This window comes from Vitis riparia, chromosome 18 (genome assembly GCF_004353265.1).
Source record: "Vitis riparia cultivar Riparia Gloire de Montpellier isolate 1030 chromosome 18, EGFV_Vit.rip_1.0, whole genome shotgun sequence".
Lineage (NCBI taxonomy): Eukaryota > Viridiplantae > Streptophyta > Magnoliopsida > Vitales > Vitaceae > Vitis > Vitis riparia.
The window spans coordinates 7,527,212-7,553,383 of NC_048448.1; the positions used below are offsets into that span (position 1 = coordinate 7,527,212).

The following is a 26,172-nucleotide window of genomic DNA, read 5'->3' on the forward strand; positions in this document are numbered from 1 at the left end:
GCTCCATAGTCTATCTAGAAACAAACATTTTTATCATCTCCTATACATTATTTTAGGTCAGTTCTAATATACTTTATATGATTACTAACTTCTTTCCGAATAATGGAATTACCACTTTTTTTCAAAATTTAGAAAAAATTATTGTTTTTAATATATGTATATATTTATCTCTCATGATTCTAACCCAAATGCTGTCATTATCCATGAAGATTCTCCACCCTAGTTTAGTAACTGAGGTTTTATTAACATCTTCATTCCTTCTCATTTTTAGACTTATAGGTCTACATACTTCATCCGGAGTATCAAAGGAAACCTTTAGCTTCATTAGACCTTTGATTAATCAACAAATTCCTATTGCTTCTTTATTATTTATTTTTGTAAGTTTAAAACAATTCATAAGGGACGGAGGTCACGGCAAATTAGCTTTATTAGAACTATTTTAGAAGCTAAAATGGCTTCCATGACGCCAACTTTTTGTGTGATTTAAGAATCCTCATAGATGGTTGGCACCGAAAGGAAAAGACTAGGGAGCCCCCAGTCCAATGGCGTGGCAGAATTCAACTGATCTAGACGGGGAGTATACACGCGTTTTCCAACTAGTGATCTATAAATAGCTGATACAGCCAATACAGGCAAGTCAAAAGAGAGAATGAACGAATAGATTTTTGAGAGAGGGAAGGAGAGATGGGGTTTTGTGACTGCTTTGGCGGTGGCTTGAGCAAGCAGGAGAGATTGGAGGAAGAGAGGATTGCCTCTGAAGAAGCTCGTGCTAAAGCGGCCGAAGCCGCCCAGAAAAGGTTTTTCTCTTTTGATCATTCCTTTTAATTTACATATTCTTTTATCAATAGCTCTCGTATCTATCGATTTTCATCTTCCTAATTCTCGATTTTGGGAAGCGCAATTTGTGTTGGTTCCCCGGGATTCACGAAGGAGAATGCCCATCAGAATATGACGGGAACATTTGGTTTTATTCCTATCTATCTTTCTTTAGGAGGAAAATAAAATCACGATCTAGGGAAATTGCAGAAGAAATGGTTGAAAATTGTAACTATTTGGTGCAATAGAGTGATAAGTACGCGGATTCAAGATTATCCATGTTGCAATTCGGTACTATTTCCTCCAAAATAAACTTGACTGTCAAAAGTGTCACTGTTGAGAGCGTGGAGTGCGTGTTATCATATTACTCAAGATTTGTACTGAAATGCAATTGCAGGCAAGAGCAATTTGAACAATCTGCCCAAGGAAGAGCTGCACGGGCACAGCAAGCAGCCATGGCCAAACAATCTGCTAGCTCTAACAAAGGAGAGCCAGTTCTCAAGGTATGATGGGAATATTTCTTTCATGTTATGCTAGATACGTTGTTATCATAATTTTCATATAATAGTTTCAATTTTTTCACTAATCCCATTTTTTTGGAGCCCTGGTCCCTTGTAATCCTTATATGATTTTTGGACCATGCCCAAATTGGTAAGGAATAGATACACATCAGTTTAGCCCTTTTTATGGTTGGTGCTGTGGATGCAGTGGCAGATGGGATGAGCGTTTCAGCCTTTGGCCGTTCAATTTCAACTGTTTATTGTAAGTCACTGAATTTCAACCTAGTAATGCTCTTATTTTCATTTGTTCAATTTAGGTCATGATATCATTAATTGTCTATTTTTCTGCAGATTATGCTGTAGTAAATTGTTTATGGTAACTAAGAAGTTAGAGAAATAATATAAGATCACGCTTCATCTAATTTAATGTTCATGGCAATTATTTATTTCTGTATATGCCTCATAACTTCATGATCTGGTCATCCTTTTGATTATTTCCATGGATCGCCCTCCAAAATTTGAATTTTAGTATATTACAAAGACAGGAATTGCCTTGATCTTCCATCAACCTTGGCAGTTCCTCATTATTATTAACTTATAATGTCTTTTCCTAGAAAAAGAACTCAGATATCTGGTATTCTATGCTCCTCAATTTCAGGGCCAAAATTATTGTCTGTAATTTCTAGCATACCTTCTTGATATGTTGTTTCATCTATAATGGGCACTTGTTCTTTATTGACTTTGTAAAGAGTTGGTAAAAATTAAACTAGATCAACCATATTGTCAATTGATCCACAAGAACAACTCAACAAAGCCTAAGTCAACTAAAATTTAATACAGACATGGTTTTGTTTTGTTGAGATTGTAAGAGAAATTGTAGGAAATATTGTAGGAATGTTTTCCTCTGTATACCATTGTAATTCAAAGATTTATTTTCTTTTTTCATATTGTTACTGACTTATAAATATTCTTGTAACCTCTTTCACAGAATACGGCCATATGATATGAATTCTCTTTTCCTTCAACACAGTATCAATGCATGGTTGCGCTAGAGCTGCCACTTTTCTTCCCTAATTGTGCCAGCATCTTCTTCCCCTCACTCAGCCCTCATTTTTAAGTTGTTATCCCTCCTTGATACTTAGCTGTCTGCCTACATCTCAAGGCCACGACCTAAAACACTTTTCACTTTTTTTTTTTTTCTGCCTTTTGGATGTCTAATCTTGCGTCTTGTTCTCTTGCTCAAATCTTGAAACTCGATTTCTTTCTTGGACATCATAGGTGACAAGATGCTAAACAAATACTCCCTCTACTATGAATCTATGACAAATGCTAAATTAAATGGACCTAACTGTATGCATGGTTTTGGGCAGTGGAGTCTTATTGAAAGTGTGTTGTAGGATTTCTCATATCCAAGCAAATGCAAAGTTATTAATGTTAGGGAAAAAACAGATGCACAGTGATGACTTGGGTTTGGGATAACATAGGATGAGATGCATTTAATGGTTTGGCTCAATTCTACTTAATAGATTCAGAATGCATTGGCTGAGATGTATTTTTTCAGTTTTTGCTTAAAAATTATCTATCATATCTAAGAGCTATATCAAAATCTCTCTTGCTAACCAGTCAATAGATTAGTTCAATAATATTACTCAAACCTAAATGGCATGTAGGAAGGATTGAATATCTATCTGCCATTGACTTTTGATTTAGAGATTCAGAAGTGCTAGCAGAAGAATTTCACAGGACCAAATTCATTTGTGGCCTTCTTATCAAAGATTTAATATTCGCAAACAATGTGAACATTCTACTCTAGAAGCAGTAGAGTGCCCGTTGTCACCTCCACCAGTCTTCTTGGGGTCTTCAAATCTTGCTTTTGATCCCCTTATTGTTGTCTGTAAATGTCACTGCACTTGTACTAAACATCCTATACCAATTTTTTCTCCTATGATTGTTTCTCTTTCAAATCATTCTCTACCTCCCTATCTTCTATTACTCTTCCTAAGTCTCACACAAAACTCTTTCTCATCCTAACTAGGGGAAAGAAATGGAAGAGGAAATGAACGCTTTACTTTGGAATTATAGATGGGATCCTCTTGTTGGTTATTGTTGATTCTTTGCCATAAAATGCAACCCTAATTGTATTGTTGATAGATTGAAGACTCGTTTGGTGGTCAAAGGATTCATCTAGACCTACAACCTTTATCATACTAATTATGCTATCTGTGGCATCAAATCTAAACTGACCCCTTTGTCAACTTGATGTCAAGAATACCTTCCTAAGTGCGTGGTTCATGGTTCAACCATTCAGATTTCAGTCCAAAGAGGAGTTTGTTTGTTGACCATACTAGTGTATTTACAGACTCAAACAATCTCTCTGCGCATAGTTTGAAATTTTAATGAAGTAGTGTATCTCATGGCATGGCCAATGTTTTCAAAACCAGACCGGTTATTAAATCGAAAAAGTTACTTGTTCACCGTTCATTGGTCAGACCGGTGGTTGAACTGCGATCAAACCGATGACGTCATAAATATATAATTTTTTATTTTATTAAAATTAAAATCATTATAAAAACTTAAAATCAATAATATTTATTTTTCATATTTGATATTCTCGAATTAAATAATAGATAAACATAAATATGAACATATATATTGAAATGAAAGAAAAATTATATTATTTAATTTTATTTACATGTTAAATATCATATTATTTTATAATTTTAAAAGATATTAGGATATTTTACTTATATTATTTTCAAATTTATTATTACATAAATAAATATGATAAACTTAGCTAATAATGTAATTGTTAAGAAAACCAGCACCTGGTCTAGTGGTTGCATCATCACTTCTCTGAACTTTTGGTCAATGATTCAAGCCTGCACATCATAGATTTATGATATTTTTGAGATGCCACATTGGAAACCCTTCAAATTTAAAGTTCAGCTTCTTTGCTACTGTGTTGCAATGGGCCATTAAAGACCACATTGAAGCCCAACCACCCTTTTGCCAAAATCCAAAAATTAGAAGAGGCCCATATTGAAGCCCAAAAGAAATTGACTGAGGAAACCGGAACTGGCCGAATGGTTCATTGGTTTGGCTGTTGAACTGCCGGTTAGTCCAGCTCAACCCCGGCTCAGGGGGTTCCTTGGCTCAATGTGTAAACCAAACCAAGCTAGTCTCTGGTCCACAGTTTGACGGGTTGGACCGGCTGGTCCAGTCTGGTTTTTAAAACATTGGGCATGACAGAAGTTAAGTTGATATATTGTTTTTCAGAAGAATATGTCATGACTTTGTAATCTTGGTCTTACATGTATATGAGATATATTACAATTGCGGGTGACCATAAGGGTATTGATACTTTGATTCATGACCTTAGTACCAACTTCCACGCTAAAGATCTTGGTAAGCTTCATTATTTTTTGGACATTGAAGTTAAAGATCAAAAAGGTATTTCCTTGTCTCAAAGTAAGTACACTCTTGTCATCATGAGAGATACATGCTACCTTGGTGCTAAACCTATTGCTACATTTGTAGAAATCAATAAAAATTTGAATCATAATGACTTAGTGGCTGCTCAGCATTATTAACTAATTTATGACCACTTCATAGGTTCCTCACTTACATGCAGTCATGAATTTTGAAATATCTCAAGGAAACTCTTGGTCATGGTCTTCAATATCGATCCTGAGGACATCTTCATATTAAAGGATACCCTGATTCTGATGGATCAGGATCTTCCTATGATAGAAATCAACTACTGGTCGCTGCATTTTTATTGGAGGTAATCTTGTAACTTGAAAAGAAAGAAACAATTTTTTTTAACAGGTAGAAAAAGAAAGAAACAATCAGTTGTAACTTTTTCTAGTTTAGAGGCAGACGCTCTAGCAATGGCAAATATAGTATGGTGAATTCACTTGGTTGAAAATCATTTTGCCAAAAATTGGCGTATTGATACCAAATCTGCCTCCCCTATACTACGACAGTCAACTAGTAATCCATATTACTAGCAATCCTAATTTTCATGAATGGACAGAACACATCAAAGTGGATTGTCACTTCATTTGCTCAAAAGTGGATGCAAACAAAATCGCTACTACAGTTTTATCAGCAAAGAACCAACTAGTAGACATATTCACCAAAGCCCTTCCAAAAGAGGCCCTTAATTTCATTTGTGACAAGCTGAAAGTTATTAATATATACTCTCCAGCTTGAGGGGCAAGATTGTAAGAGATATTGCAAGAATATTATCTGCAAACATCTGTAATACAGAGATTTATTTCCCTTTTTTTTCATACTATTATATTCTTATCAATATCCTAGTAACTTCATTTGTAACTTATGACTCTTTGAGAAGAATTTCTTCCTCTTCAACGTATTTTATTGGGCAAGTTTTATAAAACTAAGGATGCCAAAATTGGGAATCTTATTTAGATTAATAGAGGTTGTTCAGGATCAAATTGAGTATCATAAGATTCTGTAGAAGAGAGAATAGAGGCTTGCAGAATACCTTATCTTTGCCTATTCTAGACAATTTGGAAGGAAGGTAACCGATGAACTTTTGAAGGGATACACCACACAAATAAATCTCCTAAGAAGTCCCTTATTTCTAACCTATACGTGTGGTATCGCAGGTCTCTTCGGGATGATGTTCAAGCTGGTTCCCCATCCTGGATAGATTTTGTTGAGTGGTTGTGCACTAAGTAATAGATTGAGATTGTAATTGTTGGTTGTTTCTTTTTTTGTTCTTAGATTTATACTTCCTGTGTACTCTATATGTGCCTCTTTTTGTTTGGCGCTTTTAATATATTATCATTTGCTTACCAAAAAAATTAGAAGGGAGAAGTTAACAATTAATACTTATTCCAAACGAAAGAAGCAGTTATCATTTCCTTTTTGCTACAAATTTTGAGAGGGCTATTTTGAAGATTGAAAAATTACTGAAGTAAGGTTATAAGTTTTCACCTCCTTTTTACCCCATGAACATCTGAAAGTGAGCCATTAAAAATCAATATCAAATGTGCCATCCTCAATGGGCCTACCCCAAAATCATCCAATACATTTGATCTCTAACTCATTAACCTGTTCCTTTTCGAATATGCTTCAATTTAAATATGTTAACCCCTCACTTCCTTACAAATTGGAGAAGAAAATGGAAGTCACATTCTAGGGGACCCTTTTATGAATTCTTATAGAGGTGCATGAAATGTTGATTATTCATGTTTACAAACTGCAACACCTGCCAGAATCACCTCCACAATCACCTCTCCCTGGACTTAGGACCGTTAGTGTAAAAGCTAAAGGTGTTCCTACCACGTTAGGCCATTGTGTGTGTGGGGTCGTTGGGCGTTGATTTAATTTTCTACTGAAAACAATGTCTGAAGATATTACTTTTTTACACTAGTGTGTTCTTTTTTAAACATAATGGATTTCTTCTTTTTGTCTAAGATTTTTTAGCGCAAAAGAAGAGAATCCTGAAGCCAAGTTGTGGGAAATTAAATTGAAGTCAGCTGATGAACATGATTTCCCCACAAGTTCTAATTTTTTTTTTTTCCTCTGAAGCTATAGATAAGGGTTTACTGACTTGCTCATTTTTGTTGTGAAGGGATTCTTTACTGTAGGATCCAATCTTAATCTCTGCGTTGTCGTCCTGGAAGCGAGCAGTCAAGATCTCCCAAGAAGACAGCGATCACAGTTTACCATGTAATATATTGTGATTATCTGTCAATAAAACAGGAAATAAAATTGATTTAATCTTATGCAATATTCCTTCTCTGGTATTTTTCACATCCGAAACATCTTTTTTTTTTTTTCACCACACATGCCTTTCCTTGCAGCTTGTTTTTTCATTCTTCAACTCACATATTTGAAATGATTGTAAAGGAGAAGACGCATAGGTTCCAGCAACTATTCCACTCAGCATTACGACATTTGATCATAAAGATGGCCGTTAAATTGAACGAATTTTATACTACCATTCATAAACTGCTTCTACAACCAACAGATTCGCTCAGCACATCAACATTCTATTTTTAGTTGCGAGAAAAACATCCTACAATCCAATTTACTGCATGAAAGTGAATATCTTGTTACAATGTTTACAAGATGGTTTGTGCATACATCATCCTCATGGCAGGAACCAGGAACAAACACAGGGCCAACATTCACTTTCATCCTGTAAATTTATCCCTCTGATCTTGGGGAAGCCAATCACCTCAATGAAAATCCTTGTATATTTCAATTTTTGACAATTTACAAATGAGTATTCAGGTTTGGTCTATGCCAATCTAAGGAATCCATTTCCAAGCAATGATGAACAAGACAGGCATTAGCCGGTTTGCCTTCATGCTCTGAATTTCTGGAAAAGAAACCAGCTCAACCCTGTTGGCCATTGGATGCTCCTAGAGTTATGGCATACAGGTACTTTATTCTAATACTTTGCTTGCTTCAACTGAGAGGAAAACTGATCATACAAAGCTTTGAATTGGCGCTGACAACTTGAGCTCATATGCTGCCTGGAAGTAGTCTGCTGCTTGTTGTAAGGAGCCTTCCATCTTTGAAACCAATCCAAGGTTCAACCATGCCTCGTGATTCGTGGGTTCTAATCGTAAGGCATTCATCAAAAAGCTTCTTGCGATTGGGAGGGATGGTTTACCAAATTTCATCAGTACTTCTGCAGTTGAAACAATGCTCGGAACATAATCTGGTTCTATTGACAGAGAAACTGAAAAGGACACAAGGGCTTCCTTGTACAGTGATTGAGCTTCTAACGAAATACCTGCAAATGTATTATAAACATTAGACATAGACTGGGAATTTTGAAATTACAGGCTTATGAACAACATTGAAACACAAACTTTTTCTACTAGGGGGACTAAGGTCCAACCTGTTTTATGCCAACTTCTAGAAGAATAAAATTCAATGGACTTTGCTTTATCCAAACAAATTGCTGCATCAGACCACAATCCCAGTTTCGTATAGATGTTAGCCAAATCCTGCCATGTTTGTGTTTCCAAGTTTCTTTCTGCTGATACCTGTGAAAGTGGAGAATGATTAAATAATTTAACCTTAGAGCGGGTATAGGGATATAAACCAAACAACACAAGTTAATCAGCAGGGGGATCCTTATTTGTTTTATGACAGGTTCATACTAGATAGTGCAAGAAAGAAACTTTTAAGAATGACTTCTAATTACCCATTTGGTATCCATGTTGTATTAGTGGAATAAAATATAAGATCAAACAAATGAGTTTAACCTCCAGAAAGTGTCTTCTTCTGTAGGGGATTCAAATCAATGAAATTGCTCGAAGCAGTAAACACAAAATTGTATAGTATTTATACACACCTCTGAATGAAATTTATTGGCTTGAACCTCCCTCTGTGCTTGAATCAGGGCTAGCAAAATTCTATACGTCTCTATTGCTTGTTTGGGCTGCTCCTGAGCAATTTGAAGCACAGCTTTCAGCCTAAGAAGCTCTAACTGATCAATCCTTCCAGCCTCATCCAAAGCAAGATCAACTATGGTTTCAGCATCTTTGAACCGTTGCTCTGCAGATACTACAAGAGCCAGCAGCTTCCAACCTCTTCCTGAACTCCCAGCCACCATATCTGAGTACATAATTGCATTGCTAAAAGCTGCATCTAGATTTCTTTGCACAGCATTTTCCAAAGCCAGGCTAAATATTAATTCTGGATCCTTATGCCCAATAAGAGACGCCTGGTTCAGAGAGTTCAAAGAATCTGTCTGCAGGGCAACTCTTTCAGAATCCAACACACAAGCTCTTGCTGCATTCCCATAGCAAATACCAAGGAATTTATGTGTCTCACCCATGAAATGCTTGGTTTGATCATGGGAACTAATCACTCTACGAGCAAAATTTATCCCTTCATGAGCATGCTTCGGATCTTGTGAACACAATTTGGCTCCCAACAAAAAAGAAGGCAAATGAGGTTTGTGCTTTGCTTCAGAACAACCGGAAACCTTCTTTAGAAGGTTCAATGCTGCTTCATTCTGACCTGCGGCACTGTAACAAAGAGCAAGAAAATACCACCTTTCAGCTCGGTTATAGACACCAGGAAGGGCCTGCTCCACATACTCTGCCAAAAACTCAAACTGCCCAGAAATTGTGAGTGCATAAGCTAGATGATCCATAATTTCTGGGTCCCAATCTATTTCACGGGAAGCTACCTTCCTCATGAGTATAAACAATAGAAGTATCGCTTCCTCTATGTTATTTTTAGGAGTAGTTGCACCCCATACTTGCAATTGAGGAGGAAGGCTTGTTTCAACACCACCATACAGTAATATGGCAGCCAAATCCTTTTGTACACTGGCCAACCTCCGAGGATCCAAATTCCAGGGCCTTACTAGAGCTCGACGATATGCAGCAATCGATTCATCAAGACAGCCTGCCTTTGTCCACAGCTTTGGGAGCAGCTCTAATGCTTTGTGAAACATCTCCTGCAATTTGCAGTCTTCACCAATGCCCTCTGGCATTCCATTGGGCAGTGCTGATTCAACAGTGTCCAGAATTATTTTGCACTCTTTTGCAGCCTCTGAAAAATTAAAAATCAAAAGGTATGAGAAAATAATTTGGAGTTACAAAAGCATCCCATCTACATTAAGGTCACTGCAAACCTCCTTTAATGGGTCTAATTGAAATTCCCAAAACTAGGTTTCTAAAAATTCATCACGTTCAATCAATAAATTAATCAAAATATACTATGAATCATCGAGCTTCAAAACAGAACATTACCCATGTTTGGTTCTTGGAAAACGTGTGAAGAAAAGAAAAATGTAGGAAAATAAAAAATAAATTTGAAATTAATAAATTACTTTTACATGCTTCTTCAAACTCATTTCATTTCTTTGTATTAAAATCAATTTCCTTAAAAAAAAATTGTGTTACTATTTTTCTCCGGAGCCAAACATAGCATTAGAAACTTTAGAAAGTGAAGATTTCCTGGGAATCATGACACAATCCTAATCCAGTAAATAAGCCAGCAGAAGGGAGAACAAAGGAATTACCTCTAGTTCTCCCCAGTTCATCAAGTGATTTTGCTTTGAGTAAGATTGCCTCCAGAAGAAGGCTCACAGAATGCATCGACATTTCCTGGGTAGATATAATATCTCCCTTGGTACGTGGTTTTCTTTGCCAAGTCCGTTCAACAATAGCCCTGGTCATCCTTGGAGTTAACCCTTTAATGTCAATCCCATGAAACACCTGAAAAGCAGCATCAAAGTTCCCTCTCTGGTACTCTAGGCGCCCCAGTAAAGCTCTGGCTTCCTGAAACTCACATGAAAAACTAAATCAAAATTCAATATTAAAAAAAAAAATGCAGAAAGAGCAATGATGCAAGCGAGTTTGATTTGGGAAAGTGAACCACCTCGTAATTTAAGGAGAGAGCATCCCTTAGAGTTGATTCAGCTTCATCAACTTGTGTATCTTCAAATTTCGACTCCCAATCCCCCGTCCTGGATGAAAGTCCGCTTGCCGAGAAATCTCTTGTTGCCAGAGATTCTGGAGACCGGGGTGCATCTTCAAATTTGAATTGCTCTCCCGAGCAAGCACACAACATTTTCACCAAAATGAAAGAGTTCGGAATTTTCTCTCAAGGCTAGGAAGGATTGTCAGGTTTCAGCAAGTTCTTTCATCAAAATGCCTGGAAATGAATTAAAACACTGAGCAAAACACATTTCATCTTTAGACTTCCATCTGCAAGACATAAACACATTCAAACCATTCTGCAGATACATTGATCTGCAACAATGGCCACTGAGAGTACCCCAACATCCAATCAAAGAAATATATGAGAATAAAATCTTCTAAAAAATAACCAAAAAGATTTTAATGCTCCATTGGGTTTCAGGGAAAATGTGCAGACACAAAAAATTAAAATTCTGAATTGAGAAATTTTTGTTTCGGAAACCCCGGAAAACAAATCACACCACTCTGATGGTCTAATGCAACCCGTTGGGCTTGGTCTTAAAGAGTTTTGCATTTCACAGAAACCAAGACAGCTCAAAAGTTGGGTTTCAAAATATTTTTCTCTTTCCTTTTCCCCGCTTTTCTCGGCAGCCAAACGGAGGCTAATCTTTTTCAAACATACCATTTGAAACTGAACAGTATACACTTAGTCATGAAACAGTGTCTCGAATCAGAATGCACCAATGGCGATCTGCAAAGCGGCACAGTCCCTCCTAAATAAGGCCCATCCAACAACAGAACCCAGAAATCAAAGCACGTAACAGGAACCAAGTTTGAGAAATCTCCAGAACCCCATAAAAATTTCAAAACAAAAAAACGAGAGTGCGGAGCTCAAGGCAAAAATAGAGTTTCACAAGAGACCAACAAGAAGAAGAAGACAAAAGAAAGGCTAGAAAGAAAAGAGAAAGAAGAAGAAGAAAGCAAAGCGCAGTATATGAAAAGGGCGAGACAAACAAGAGATAAGAGCCTTGGACTTACCGAAAGGCCAAAAAATCTGAAGACACGGCGTTGCATAGAAGCCATGAAAGCAACTTCTCCACAGTGTCTCTGTTTTTCTCTGTTTTTAGAGAAACAGAGTAAAACCAATGATAGTAATCGGTAATAAGAAGAAAACACAGATTTAGGGATCTGATTAGGAAACGGGCCTTCAGCAATTGGTCACCCTTTTCTATTAGGAAGCTGACTTTTCCAGTACACAGGGTTTTGCATATGTGGGTATGGACTATGGAGGCAATGGGGGGCTGCACAGTGACAGAAAGCCAGTAGATTCTCTGCTCACCCCCTCTTCTTGCTTTGTGCTCTGCTCTTTATGCGGAAAGTGATTGGACCACCCCATGGTCCATGGTAGTTTTTCAAACGAGGGAGTGAAATTCCAAAAATACCCTTCAATGTGCACAACCAAAAGGTGGTTAAGCTAGGAGTGAGAAGTGCTCAAAATCTTAGTGGATAATTAAAAATGTCATACATTAGTATTTTTCTTCAGAGGGCAAACTCCAAATCAATCTCATAGTGAAAGCTTAAGTGCTTATTAAGGTCCCATTCATCCGTCTGTATCAATCCGTCCATCAGTCTCTCTGCAGCGGTGTACCCAAAAAAAGAGCTGAAAAGGGGGTCTGAAAATATGGAAAGCCACGCACGTGAGTGAGGTGTGTGTCTGCTTCAGGTAATGGACTTGTAGGCTGCAGAGCTGCTTTCGTTATTTACACACCCACACCAAAATGAAACCATAAAAATAATGTACGGTACCAGCTGTTTCACTTACACTTTGCTGCGTTACAACGCTGCGTTTTGGGGCCACAACCACACCACCCTTCATTAAAATAAATAAATGGGACGCACCCCTACTCATATTTACTTTTGTGACCTCAAAGGCTGGAAATATCATCCGGTCTTCAGACTCTTCAGTCTTCACCCACCATTTGAATTCAAAATTTGAAAACCCACCACATTCCCAAACCACCCTTCTCTTCTTCTTTTTCTGTCCTCTGATGCAAGGGGAATAGAGAGAGATAGACAGGTGTGGGTGAATTGTGACCATCCTCTTCGGTGCCTTTTGTAAGCAATGATCTTGCAAAAAAGGTAAGTCCGGGTATGGTTTGAGTAGATCTCTTCGATGCGTAAGTTAATTTTGAAGCTCGGAAAGTGAATTTCTAGGGAAAAATTTGAAGTATCTTCAATTTTTGTTCCTTTGTCGTTTTTATTTTTTACCATTATATCCCTCTTTATAATGTAAGTTACAGAAATTTCTTCTCAAAAATGATTAGTAGTTGAAATTTTGAGTCAGGTTAGGCAAGTGAAAAGCAAATATGATTACTTACAAAAACTTTTTTGATCACTTTTGGACTAACTTCCAAGTTCCAACTCGTTTCACTTACTGAATCACACATGACGTGAGACTATTTAATTAGCAAAGAAGTTAAACTAGTTCTGTATGGAAGGGTGGAGTGAGAGGAAAAAGTGGGAACTTGATTTGTAAGCATTGAAGAAGTGGTGTCTCATCTCGAAATGCTGGTGTGTGGGGGGTGGTGCTCCTTAATGGTTGAGTTACTAATGGTTTGGTCTCTGGGGGACCTCTGCAACTTCAAAAAAAAAGTAGGTTCTAATTTTGATGTAGCTGCAATCCAAAGCCTTTTATCTAATGATTCCTGGAAACTTCAATCTTTTTATAACTTGGCTTCGGTGGACAGAAATAGGAGCATGGTTGCCGTGATGGGATTTGGGAAGTTGTTCACAAGGACAACTAGAGCATTGCTTTTAGGCTGGCAATGTGGCATCGCCAAACTCTGGGGAATCCACCCAAAAGGTGTTTGAAACGGGCCCATTTGCCCTTTCCCTTCTCTGACTGTACTCTGGGCAGCGCACCACCTGAAATTTCTTTAACAATCAACGCCCTTTCCCACCGATCCTTCAAAGAGTTCTTCTCTCTAACGACATTTTCCTATTTGGTTTACAATTTTTTTTTTCGTTACATTGAATGGTAACAACCCGTACCCTCATACAACGCAATGTTGTCCTCCACTTCTAACTGTATAGATATATACTTTAAAATATATTTATATGATTAAAAAGATAATTTATATATATCATAAAATTTTTAATCTATTGTAACCTTCTAAAATATTATTTTTTTTAATTCAAAATTATATTTAAGGACTATTGATTTATATCTTATATAAAAATTAATTATTATTTTCAGATTTTAAAAACACAAAATATGAATGGATATTTGAAAGGAGAATAATTGAAAATATAAAAAATGATCTAATAAGGTTTAACATAGATTAAAATTATTTTAAAAATTATTTAAGAATATAAAAAAATGAAAAAGATTTAAAGTTTTCAAATAAAATTTTATTTTATAAAATATCATACAACAATTTTTAAAATCAATTCTTAAAGATTATTTCTCTTTATTATTTTTTAAAACACCTTTGAAATGGAGAGTCTCGTCTTCAATTATTAAACTTAATATTTTTAATATATTATAATAATTATATTTTAATATCAAAATATACTTTATAAGGGACCCACGTTACACATGATATTATTTTATTAGCAAAAATAAATAAAATCATGTGATGGCTTTTATAGTCACAATTCAAATTAATTGCGAACATTTGGGTCTTTTGTTGGTACATAATTATTTTAATTTGACCATATGATAAAATATAAAATATTAAATTTTGTCTTTCTAAGAATAACTTTATGTACAAGTAAGAGCCATATTTGAATTGGCTTTGGAGAACTCCAATAGGTGTTTGGATCATTTTACTTAAACAAAATTTAAAATTAATATAGAAAAAAACACAATATATATATATATATATATATATATATATATATATATATATTTTAATAGGTTTATTTTTATTTTACTTTTTAATGATGAGTTGTTACAAGTTAGTTGAAACATTCATCGATAAAGAGTAAAAAACTATGCCAACCATATGCAAGTTCGGTAGTGCATGGTTAATGGTGGGTTGGGGGGTTGATATCAAATACATATATTTTATGAATCAAACGTGAGGTAGGGTTAATGTTGCTTTCCCTTTTTTTTTTTTTTTTTTCTTAATGAATTAAAAATATTGACCGGATTAAATGAATTTGGGTAGTTCATTATCACGAGTAGTGATTTTGGTATGAGTTCGAGTTGAGCACAAATCATCACTCGTTATGCTCATATAGACTTTTAGTTCGATTCAAGAATTTAATGCTTACTCCCAATTCTGAATATAACTTAAATATCAATAAATATAATTGAGATTATAAATAACAATAATGAAATTTTTTGGCTTCATTTAAATATATTTCATGTTAATTTATTTAAAAATATGAACTTTTATATAAGGTATATAAACTCTTATACAAAATATATACCCCGCTCTTGGCATTTGGGGTTCAAAATTCAAATCTCATGTCATGAAGGATATTTTGGGGCCGGGCTGAAATTTTCAGGCGGGCATGGTCTGGGCTTAGGGCCTACGGCCCAATGTACACCCCCAGTTCCGTGTGCGAGCTGCTTCAAAACGGTGCGTTTTTTATAGAAGGAACCAAAACCCCCAAATCCGCAGCGGAGGTATCAGTGGTTGATCCGAGAATAAGAAACGTCGAAGAGAAAAAGAGAGAAGAGAAGGAAACAGAGGAGTGAGGGGTAGGGGTTGGTGGAGCGAGAGAGGAATAGGGTTCGGGGGGTTGCTGAGGTCGAAGATGCACCCAAAATGTGGAAGGATTTGGGAGATAGAGAAGCGGGTAAACTCCGCCCTTATTCCTTTTCCAATCGCATTACATCCGATCGCATCGCTTCTCTTCAACTTTCTAATTATAAAGAGATCGTCTCTCCTCACAGAGGCGCTGTTAACTCCCTTCAGGTTCCATCTCTTTCTCTCTGTCTCATTTCTTTCCTCACTGCTGTGTTAGGGTAATCCTGGTGTTGATACCATCGTTGATGTCCATCTTTCAAAACATTTTTTAAATTTTCTTTCGAATCAATGAATTCTGCAAACGATAAATGGTTCTTGAAGCTTTGTTTATTGCTGGTACAAAGCGTCCATTTTTCAACCAAGAAAGTAGTCTCAAACTCTCACTTGGATAAACTGAAAGCACGCATTACTTGATTGTTTCAGTGAAAACTTGAAAAACAAATACCTGGGTTTAATATGGTCGGTCTAGGCTATACAGGGGGCCCAATGGCATTCATCAGATTGCCAACTTTTCTTTTTTGTCTCTCATGAATTTAAACTAGTTGCATTTATATGTAGTTCCCTTGTTTATTGTGTAGAAGCATTTCTCTGGACAGTAAATTGGCATATCTTAAGAAATTTTTGCGGCTACCTCTTTTGTTCACGGAATCAGGTTGATTTGACAGAGGGGCGGTATTTATTATCCGGTGCATCAGATGCATCAGCTGCTGTTTATGATATTCAACGTGCCACAGAATATGAGGGGGGTAGTCTGGTTGCAAAACACAAGAGCATTTTTGTTGTTGACAAGCAACATGAGCATGGACACAAGTATGCTATATCCTCAGCCATATGGTATCCCATTGACACAGGGCTGTTCATCACGGGTTCATATGATCATTACATCAATGTTTGGGATACAAATACCACACAGGTATTCATCCTTCTACACTCATCTCTCCGTGCTCCACAATTTACACATCCTTCTAGACCCATTCTTCCATGCTCCACAATTTTCACGTCATTCTCAGGTTTTGATAGTTTTTAATTTGTTTTATTTTATTTTATAGGTAGTGGTGAATTTTAAAATGCCTGGAAAGATTTATAGGACTGCAATGTCTTCACTGGCGACAGCTCACATGCTTATTGCTGCTGGAACCGAAGATGTTCAAGTTCGCCTTTGTGATATTGCTTCAGGAGCTTTTGCTCACACTTTATCTGGTCATCGTGGTATGTTTGTGGTTCAGTGTTATAAATCAATTTGCTTTTTGAGTTGTGTTGGTTCAAGTAATTTTTACAAACAGCCAGTTTGGGCCAATTGAGTATTTGATGATTCCATTGGTCTGGTTATCTCAAGAATTGCACTGGTCTTCGTTTGGAATTTGTACTAGATGGTCTGAAATAGAAATTGAAATTTCATATTCTGCTCATTTTGAGACATAGCAAGTGATGACAAATATAAACAACTTTTAGAGTACCACAACCACAAGGCTGGTTATAGAAATATTTTTTTAATCAGAAGGTGGTTATAGAAATATGAACCAGTGAGAGGCATTAAAAGGACTCAAAGGCTTTTCTTTAATAAATAGGATGATCATTCAGTTTGGTATAACTAACTTTAAGGATGTTTGGATTAGATGCACAAACATGTACTATGCAGTAGCTGCTAAGAGTTTGGAGAATTCCTCTACTGATGCACCCTTCTATTTTAGTCATACCAAGCTTTTTAAAGTTAGACAGAAAAGTACAAACTCTATTTTTGATACCCTCAGGTTGGCATGACATTTAGACATGTGGATTTTAGATTGATGATAGAACATCACATATTAGGGGACTCTTTCTTTTGATGATTAAGAAATCCATTTTAGAAGAATTTTTTATGAGCAGGAAATGGTTATTTTATTATATTTTATTAGCTCCGATAAGCTAAGTGTCTAGATAGCATGCACTGCTGGAGTTGGGACCCATCCAATATCGAAACACACACCCCTCCTAACCCGTCACATTCACAGACAGCAATTCTGGGACTGTACTTTTAGCTCCCTCTGATTGCATTATTATGTTTCCATGATTGCAGATGGTGTAATGACAGTTGAATGGTCTACTTCTAGTGAGTGGGTTTTGGTAACTGGGGGATGTGATGGTGCAATACGATTTTGGGACATCAGACGTGCTGGATGTTTTCTTGTTTTAGATCAGTCCCAATCACAGCTTGGTAGACGCCCACCTCTCCTTGAACGCTCTACTGCGAATAAGGTTTCCTTCCTTGTCTTTTCAGCCTTAAATCCATTTGTTGCTTGATAATGTTATAACATATTATTATCACAGATTTCTCGTTATTGTAAAATCATGTCAAATTTCTCACTGTTTGAATGCAATACAAATCTGGAATACTGCATTGAATTTACTAGGGGAACAGCCTTGAACACTTACATTTTCTAAATAGATTATGCGTTCCTATGTACAGTTCTCTATGTTGTTGAACACATGTAAACAATGAATTGGTCATTCATAGTTTCTTGTCCTGAAACCAGTTTCATATGAGTGAACACACTTCCATATATGTTTATATGTTTGATTATTATGTGCTGTTGCTGCAAAACCACTTGGTGCTGAGAAGGCATTCATGGGCTTTCCAGGAATTCTTTCTATTTATTTGTTATTCATTGTGATTTTATCAGCTCTAATGCCCTTGAGGTCTGACTCAAGTGGCAAGGAGATGGGGTGGGGATGTGGGAGGTTCTAGGTTTGATTCTCAGAAGAAAAAAAAAAAGAAAAGAAAAGAAAAAAGAAAACCTTAAAAATAACAAAGTCTTACCTATCAAAGAGAAAAAAGAAAAAAAATCAGTTTTAATAGATATCACCTTTCAACAGGAACACAGTTTCTAACACAAAGGATTGCTGAAGAAACAGAATGTGAGTATGGGCATGGAAGTGGGTCTGCATGTCTTACACAGTAAAACAGGGGTCAAGCCACTCTCCTTAAATTGTTAAACTCCTTGCAAATGCATAGCATCTGAGTAATTCGATAGTGGCCATAAGACATGACTGACTTATCATATAAAATTTTCCTGGTCTTTTTCACTGATGATATCCTCTGTATTCTTACTCAGGCTCCAATGTCAAAGTCCTTGCCAGCAAGCCAAAGTGTAAATGTTAGATCCCGTGCACCACAAAGGAAATTTGCTTATGGGAATGGTTCAAAACAGTCAGCTACTGGTAGAACTTCAAGTCAAGCCAAGGGATTGGTCAGGCAGAGACTACATCCAGGGATGTTATCTAGTCAGGACCGTGCCACTTCTCATTATGGTGCTGTTACTGGATTAAAAGTAACTGACGATGGCATGTATCTTCTGAGTGCAGGTTGAGATTCTTTCCATTTTCTAATTTATCTTATTGATTATAGATGCATCAAGTACATTTGACATGAAAATCCCATGAGTTGAGGTCTAAGGTTGCCTCTACATAAGTGGCATTTAGATAGAACATGAGGACGGTCTGAAAACTTAAAGAGACGTAGAGGTGCTTGTTGCGCAAATGCTCTTTACGTGATGCTGCAGTTAGGAAATCCCTCTGGCCAATCAATTTGACTATTTTTTTTTTAATTGTAGTTCTTATTGTTCTAAGAATGATGTTGCAATCTTCAATAATGGTGAGGACCTTGATCGTTAATCCTGTTAAAAACGCGCATTTAGATAGAACATGAGGACAGTCTGAAAGCTTAAAGAGACGTAGAGGTGCTTGTTGCGCAAATGCTCTTTACATGATGCTGCAGTTAGGAAATCCCTCTGGCCAATCAATTTGACTATTTTTTTTTTTTACTTGTAGTTCTTTTTGTTCTAAGAATGATGTTGCAATCTTCAATAATGGTGAGGACCTTGATCTTTAATCCTGTTAAAGACACTAATGAAATTCACTCATTTTCAACTGGTTAATATGTAAGTAGTAGCATGTTATTCTGATCGTGTAATCATTTTTATGTTTAATAGAAAGAAAATATTATTTAAATAGTACTGAAGCTATTTTTTAAAACCTTTTTCTTGATGGGTGAGTGGAATAGTAGTTGTCATGATGAGGTCTGTCATAGCCATTGAGATGCTATTCAATCAGCAGTAACAAATCCTAATTGGTTATCTGTTAATATTCTTATTAGAACTATGGGCCTTAGAGCCTACCTGAGTTGCCTTTTAGATTGTGGAGCATTCCTGATTTAGCATGATTGTTGGTCTTCTTAATGACTATTGTTATCCTTCTCCACTTTTGAGGTTTAGGTTCTGATTCAAGATTAAGGTTGTGGGATATTATGTCCGGCTGCAACACACTAGTGAACTTTGAAACTGTGCGGCTACAAACCAGCAAAGCAATGCAGTTGGCTATAACTAATGATTCAGCACTTGTCTTTGTTCCTTGCATGACAGCCGTAAAAGTAAAACATCTTCCCTGTACTGCTAGCATGTTTAATTTACAAGCAAGAGGAAACATACACCATCTATAGTGAGCCTTGACTTATTTTCTGTTTTTTTAGGCATTTGATGTCTGGTCAGGTAAGACAGCCATGACATTTCGTGGCCACTACGAATATGTGAATTGTTGCTGGTTAAGCTTGCAGGATCAGGTAAAAACAATATTCTCTCCATTTTTCTTGTGTTCTTTGGTTAATGCTTATGAACTAGATCATGCGGTGAAGTTGGCAGTCAGTCAGGCCATGTTGTCTGATTTTTTTCAAAACAACCTTTTGAATGATTTTATCAAAAAACAGATTTTTGATGCTTAATGCCCAAGGAATTACATGACAATGATGCAAAGTGAAAGGATGGTAATCAGTTTTTTCTTATTTAGTTTTTATCTAGTAAATTAGGTCTGATGCTCTACATTTCTCTATGCATAATAAAAACCAGAAACTGTTTCATTGATCTTTTTTCAGTCATGAACATTCAATGTTTTGTCTCTGTTGCTCTTACAGGAATTATATACAGGCGGCAATGATAGACAAATTCTTGTTTGGTCACCATCTAGATTGAATTTTGATGAAATGGTACACCCTTTGAATTTGTATATTATTCTGTCCTTGTATGCATTTAGTTTACTGATGTTTATATGATTAAATGTTAAGAGCTTTCTGAGCTGGCATCTTACTTTGTTTGGAAGTACATGCAGGATCATGGCAGCAGGAAAGAGTCGATTCATGCACAGGATCAGGATAATTGGAGCGATTGACATTCCTTGCTACCTGAGATTATGTGGGTTTTCCTTTTACATGTAACTTAACCTCTTAAATCTTGTATATTTATCGCCGCTTTTTGTATGTATTTTGTTGTTGTTTGGTTGCTTTGGATATTTGATTCTAATAAATTCCCTATCAGAATGTCAGAATGGCAAAATCTAGCTTCTCCTTTGTAATGATTTTGTGTTAAATTTAGGACTATCATGTTTCCATGACTTGTACTAATCAAGTTACAATGCCTGAAAATTTGCACACAATTTTAATTTTTTTTTTGTAGAGGTAGGTTTAAGATTTTATGGAGGGGACATTTTATTTTGAATTTAGGATTTCAAGTGTCTGATGATGACAGCCACCAAATAAATTTTATAGTCAAGATATCTTATTATATAAGAATTCTAGTAAGCTCCCCCAGGAATGTGTTAAGTAACTAGACTTAGTAGAGGAATTCAGCCCATTCAGTATCGGATTTTGGATTTGTAGTGTGCGGTAATAGCTGACAGCTCCTAGTTTAAGATAAGTAGCCTTGGTGTTTAATGGTTTTTGACATTGTAGGGCAAGGGTTTGGGCTATGGGTTCTAGAACTTCTTGCCTTACTAATTTCTTTGGTTTCTAAATTCCATTTTAATGTCATCAGACGCAAAGCTTATCTAAATAGAGCCGTAGCCAATTTTTTCTCATAATTTGGCAACCTAACTTCTAAGTGTAGCCCATAGTTTGCCTCTTAATTGATCACATGATAAGAGTGGGAAGCACGGTAAGAAAGACAAGTCTAGTGTGCCTTTTAGGGTAGACCGGAATAGGAAAAGGAAGATATTTTATATATGGGAGGAAAATGATTTGTAAATCAGTTTCAAGCTATGGAAATTTTTTTTGGTTTCATTGCTTGTTGCTTTGTCTGGTTCAATAATACCGTTTATCCTACTGAGTTTTACAGGCCAACTAGACCCAAAGCGTCTCAAGCTCAAGCATGTACTTTTCTAGTTAAAGACCAGCATCTTGGGGCTAACGTGGAATCCACTCAAGGACCTATTGGTTTAGGTAAATATCGAAGTCATTTTGGAGGATAAACTACGCGTTCTTGGGATCTGTGTGCTCCCTGGTTAGAACCTCTAAGGGGTCCCAATGGTTTGGACTTGAGTAGGCCGAAAAAAGACAGAAGTTATGAGTAGAGAGAATATGAACTATTACGATCAAAACAACTGGCCTATCCATATCCCAAATCGAAACGAAGATACATTCATTCGATGTGGGTACTATGGAGGCCATGCTGACTTCTGACCGTTGGAGTTATGTGGGGACGGTGCAGTTGCGGAATAACCTAAGCCCTTCGAACTTGCTCTCTCTTTCAGGCAACTTTTCCTTCCTTGAGTGAGAGAGTGACCCTTGTTTATAATCAGGATTTTATGTTTTCGTGTGCTTGCCGCCTTGGACTTGTAGGCTGTAGGATCGAGTAGGAAATTAGAGATGTTTTAATAAGTAACATGGTGGATGCAGGATGCGTGATTGACCCGCTCTGTTATTCTAATTCCAACATCTCTTTTTTCCTCAAATTCAGCTTGTTTCCTGCACACTTTCAACTCTGGATGATAGGCCCATGCCCATTCTTTCTAGAAATTAGCTTCCTCAAATATGAATGGGCTAATTGCTGATTGGGTCAATTAAGGTATGTTATTTAAATACTAATGTTTATAATAATACCCGCAAGGCAAGTGACTGAGTTAAAGTCGTCTCTCTCACGCCATCTGATTTCAGGCGGGAAAAGAATTTTTTCGTCTATCCATAGAAGTCAAAAGTTCTTCTGTCTTGGTGTTTCTTGTGCTGATAAAATATTTATTGCAATGTTAGGATAGGAATGATTTAGGATGAAAGTAGAAAAAACAAAAAAAAAACCATTTGATAATAATTCTCAGGTTCCTGCTTTTTTTATTTTTTCTCTTTAAAATAAAAAATAAAATAAAATAAAATGTAATCCTACGTGTCAACGTAATCTTATGAATAATTACTACCTTTATTAAACAAATATTTTTGATAATTTTTAATAAAAAAGTTTTATCATAAGTAATCAAATCCATTGTCCGGATATGGTTAATTTAATTCATATGAAATTAATCTTATCAGTTTGAAATAATCCAATACATCATTTTATTTTGAGTAAAAATAAAAAATAAAATAAAAATAATAGAAGATGCATTTAATGAAATTTTAATATCTCGTATTTCAAGGTTCAACATTTGTTTAAGATAAAAATGATATTATATCCCAAAATCTACCATTGAAAATATATGAAATATTAACTAAAAAATGTTGGGTAAAAATATTATTAAATTTTTAAAATTTTAAATCATAATAAAAATATTTAAAAAAAATTAAAAATATAGAAAATTAATAAGAAACGTAAATTCATTGGATATGTCTCAATTTGATTTATTATACCCCTATATATCAACATTGAAAAAGACGAAGGTGGATAAAGTTTGTATGGATTATGTCTCTTTTATTTTTCCTTATTTAACTTATTATTTTTATGATTTTAACAATTATAGTTATAAACTTATAATAATTAAAACCCTTTCTAGGCAAAATCCAAAAGAAAAAACTCATTTGATTTTAATTTTAATTTATTCCTTCTAGGTAAAATGGAATTCCTTTCTTTTAAATTTGATTAATAGGATTCTTTTAATTGAGTCTTTATTTATTTATTTATTTATAAGGGCAAATCGATATAGGCTTCTCATGGTGTAACCGTGGAAGCATCTACCTCACAGACATGGCTGCGAGGGCGGGGAAGTCGCAGGAGATGGATCCCGGAATATGGTGCCACTTGCCGGTGGAGCTTCTGGAACATGTGCTATCTTTTCTCCCTCTCAAAAGCTTCTTCAATCTCCTTTGTACCTGCAAACGCTTCAAATCTTTAATTTACTCTCCTTCATTCCTGGCCAAGTATTCTCCTTCTCCTTCTTCTTCTTCTTCTTCTTCTTCACCCGCTCTCTCATCTTTTCTCTTACTTTCTCATCCACAGTTCTACCGCCACCGACTCCCTCTCTATGACTCAGCCATTGGAAACTGGCGCAATTTATCTCTCACCTGCTCTATTCTCTTACCCTACGCCGCCACCACCGCGATCACGCTGCTCTCCGCCGCCAATGGACTCCTCTGCTTCTCTTTACCCAACTCATCTTCTTTCCTGGTCTGCAATCTCTTGGTAGGATCCTCCAGAGTCCTCCAATTCCCTGGATACCCTTTTGCTTTTGAAATGCTGACCTTGGTTCCTGCCCCGAATGGGTACAAGATCTTCATGATCGCTTCTGGGTCCTCTTCCAACAACGCTTGGGTGTATGATTCCGGGGTTCATTCATGGCGAGAATTCCAGGGTTTCGATCCGACTTTGAGCGACAATTGTCATCAAGGAGTTTACTGTAATGGGGTTCTGTATTTTTGTACGTCTGAGCCGTTTTCCATAGCGTGTTTTGATTTGGAGAGTGGGGTGTGGGACAGATCGGTTGTGGAGTTGCCGGGGGAGCTGACGTTTGTGAAATTAGTGAGCGATGGAGAAGGGAAGCTGTATTTGGTTGGTGGGATTGGGAGGAATGGGATTTCCAAAAGTATGAAATTGTGGGAATTGGAAGGAGAGAATTGGGTGCTGGTGGAGAGTCTGCCGGAATTCATGTGCCAAAAATTGGTTTCCGTGTGTTATCACAATTACGAGCATGTGTATTGCTTTTGGCACCAGGAGACGATCTGCGTATGCTGCTATACTTGGCCCGAGATTTTGTATTACAAGGTCGCTAGGAGGACTTGGCATTGGCTGCCTAAATGCCCTTCATTGCCTGACAAATGGAGCTGTGGTTTCAGGTGGTTTTCTTTTGTTCCAGAATTATATGCTCAAGTTTGATTGCTTTTTTCCTTTTTATTTTCTTTCTTCTTCATCCCTCAACTTCTGTGTGGCCCCCCTCTCCACCCTTTTCTGGAACAATGTCATATAACTTGTTGAATGGAGTTTTGCCCAAACTCTTAGATCCTATTAGTAGGCTATAGAGATTTCTGTTTTCATTGTTACTTATGATTCAATGGTCATTGATATTCTTGTTTTTTAATTTTACTCTCTCTAAATTATAGATTTGTGTAGTGTGCCCCATTTCTTTCTACTTGGGCCCCAGGGATTTTATATTTGTGCGGTTGCTATTGAGCTTTCTGCTACTGTATCAGATTTAAACTGGGAGTATATGTAGTGTGGTTGTCTGCCATCTGTCCTCCTTGTGGCTAGCCCTTCAGTAAATTAAAGCTCTTCTGCAACTCTTACTAACATAATTGATTGGAATTCTAATTGGAAATCATTCATAAGTTGGCCGAATCATGCTGATCTTGCCCTTTTTCTCTATTTCTACATTATCAAAGGGAAAGGGTCGTTATCTGCATTGTCATCACTAGAAGACTTTTCCCTGCCACCAGATCTAATTATTTTTAGTGGCACTATCATGCTGATGAATGATGATAGCATCCTACTTGTTTTATCGAGCTGGTAATGATGAAATACTGTACTATAAAATGTTTGCAAAATCATTGTTTTTTCCATACTTCTTTCTTGATTTGTAATAAAATAAGATAGAGTACTGAAGTTGTGAAAAACATTAACACCTTGGAAAGAAAATGCATGATTCATGCATCGACTTTGGTATTGCTCTAGTGTTGCCAAAAAATCCATGCATTGACTTAGACATTGCTTAAATATCTGGTGCTCAATATTAGATAAGTGTAATTCTCGTAGCTCGAAATTAGGGAGTGAATTGGAATGTCAAATCAGCAATTACTTCAACTGGAATATCAAACCAGCAGTTAAGGCCCTTTGGCTCTTTGGTCAACTACACTTGCAACATCAAATGCCTCAATATCAAAACATTTGTGATTGTAAAGAAGAAGGGGAACATGATATCTAGGACTTAGATATTTCCAAAGCACTCAAACCAGCTTAAGACTTAAGAATGCCCTTAGAAGCCTGAGAGAATCTTGAGTCATGACATAGTCAGGGCAATGAATAGGTAGGCAGGGGAGAAGGCCAACAGAGGAAAGGTTCTCAAAGCTCCCTTGTAGATTGGTGATTGGGATGGTGAAACCAATCAGGTTGCCGTGACACTAGATGACCATGATTTGATATTGGGCTGCTAAGTGGCTCCTGCAGGTCAAGGTGGGACTGCTGCCACACTTTGAAGAAGCCTGTTGATCATGGATGAACTACAACATTTCTGTTCAAAGGGATGCAAACAAAAGCAAAAGGGAATGTAGTAGAGGTTTTCTACACTTCAAGTGACTGCTGGCAACACAAGTCATAATTAAAGCCAGGATGAACTCTTATAATCTCCTGTGGTTTCGGTGGACAAGGCTCACTGAATTCACATATTCTACATAGTAAAATTAAGTACTTCACCCCTTAAAGTTTTGAACATGTCAGTAAAGCAATAGGAGTGGGT

The 26,172-nt window shown here is 36.5% G+C and overlaps 4 protein-coding genes across 13 annotated transcripts; 3 read left to right on the forward strand and 1 right to left on the reverse strand.

Moving 5' to 3' along the window:
- Window positions 1-621: 621 nt before the first annotated feature.
- On the forward strand, window positions 622-8,252 carry LOC117906410. Of its 5 annotated transcripts, XR_004649810.1 has the most exons (5): window positions 622-797; window positions 1,214-1,319; window positions 1,525-1,578; window positions 6,922-7,019; window positions 7,200-8,252. XR_004649810.1 is itself a non-coding variant. In XM_034819421.1 (4 exons), the coding sequence occupies exons 1-3, from the start codon at window positions 685-687 to the stop codon at window positions 1,537-1,539; spliced, it is 234 nt and encodes a 77-aa protein (XP_034675312.1). In that variant the 5' UTR covers window positions 623-684; the 3' UTR covers window positions 1,540-1,578; window positions 6,922-7,105. The 5 variants fall into 5 exon arrangements, 4 of the variants coding, with proteins under 4 accessions (XP_034675312.1, XP_034675313.1, XP_034675315.1 ...); XM_034819421.1 differs by lacking the exon at window positions 7,200-8,252 and having other exon boundaries at window positions 623-797; window positions 6,922-7,105; XM_034819422.1 differs by lacking the exon at window positions 7,200-8,252 and having other exon boundaries at window positions 623-797; window positions 6,938-7,105.
- On the reverse strand, window positions 7,309-12,077 carry LOC117906409 (protein NPGR1). Of its 4 annotated transcripts, none has more exons than XM_034819417.1 (6): window positions 11,783-12,077; window positions 10,704-10,979; window positions 10,345-10,603; window positions 8,662-9,872; window positions 8,203-8,350; window positions 7,309-8,094 (listed from the first exon to the last, which is right to left on the reverse strand). In XM_034819417.1, the coding sequence occupies exons 2-6, from the start codon at window positions 10,893-10,895 to the stop codon at window positions 7,784-7,786; spliced, it is 2,121 nt and encodes a 706-aa protein (XP_034675308.1). In that variant the 5' UTR covers window positions 10,896-10,979; window positions 11,783-12,077; the 3' UTR covers window positions 7,309-7,783. The 4 variants fall into 4 exon arrangements, with proteins under 4 accessions (XP_034675308.1, XP_034675309.1, XP_034675310.1 ...); XM_034819418.1 differs by having other exon boundaries at window positions 10,704-10,998; XM_034819419.1 differs by lacking the exon at window positions 11,783-12,077 and adding an exon at window positions 11,427-11,690.
- Window positions 12,078-15,376: 3,299 nt separating this feature from the next.
- On the forward strand, window positions 15,377-20,953 carry LOC117907025 (WD repeat-containing protein ATCSA-1-like). Of its 2 annotated transcripts, XM_034820351.1 has the most exons (9): window positions 15,382-15,672; window positions 16,157-16,417; window positions 16,554-16,713; window positions 17,561-17,739; window positions 18,597-18,846; window positions 19,755-19,909; window positions 20,009-20,098; window positions 20,447-20,518; window positions 20,641-20,953. In XM_034820351.1, the coding sequence occupies exons 1-9, from the start codon at window positions 15,523-15,525 to the stop codon at window positions 20,698-20,700; spliced, it is 1,377 nt and encodes a 458-aa protein (XP_034676242.1). In that variant the 5' UTR covers window positions 15,382-15,522; the 3' UTR covers window positions 20,701-20,953. The 2 variants fall into 2 exon arrangements, with proteins under 2 accessions (XP_034676243.1, XP_034676242.1); XM_034820352.1 differs by lacking the exons at window positions 20,447-20,518; window positions 20,641-20,953 and adding an exon at window positions 20,243-20,279 and having other exon boundaries at window positions 15,377-15,672.
- A 689-nt stretch (window positions 20,954-21,642) lies between these two features.
- On the forward strand, window positions 21,643-24,806 carry LOC117907026 (F-box/kelch-repeat protein At5g43190). 2 transcript variants are annotated; one of them, XM_034820353.1, is made up of 2 exons: window positions 21,643-22,370; window positions 23,419-24,806. In XM_034820353.1, the coding sequence occupies exon 2, from the start codon at window positions 23,475-23,477 to the stop codon at window positions 24,597-24,599; it is 1,125 nt and encodes a 374-aa protein (XP_034676244.1). In that variant the 5' UTR covers window positions 21,643-22,370; window positions 23,419-23,474; the 3' UTR covers window positions 24,600-24,806. The 2 variants fall into 2 exon arrangements, with proteins under 2 accessions (XP_034676244.1, XP_034676245.1); XM_034820354.1 differs by lacking the exon at window positions 21,643-22,370 and having other exon boundaries at window positions 23,435-23,647; window positions 23,727-24,806.
- The last annotated feature ends 1,366 nt before the right edge of the window (window positions 24,807-26,172 follow it).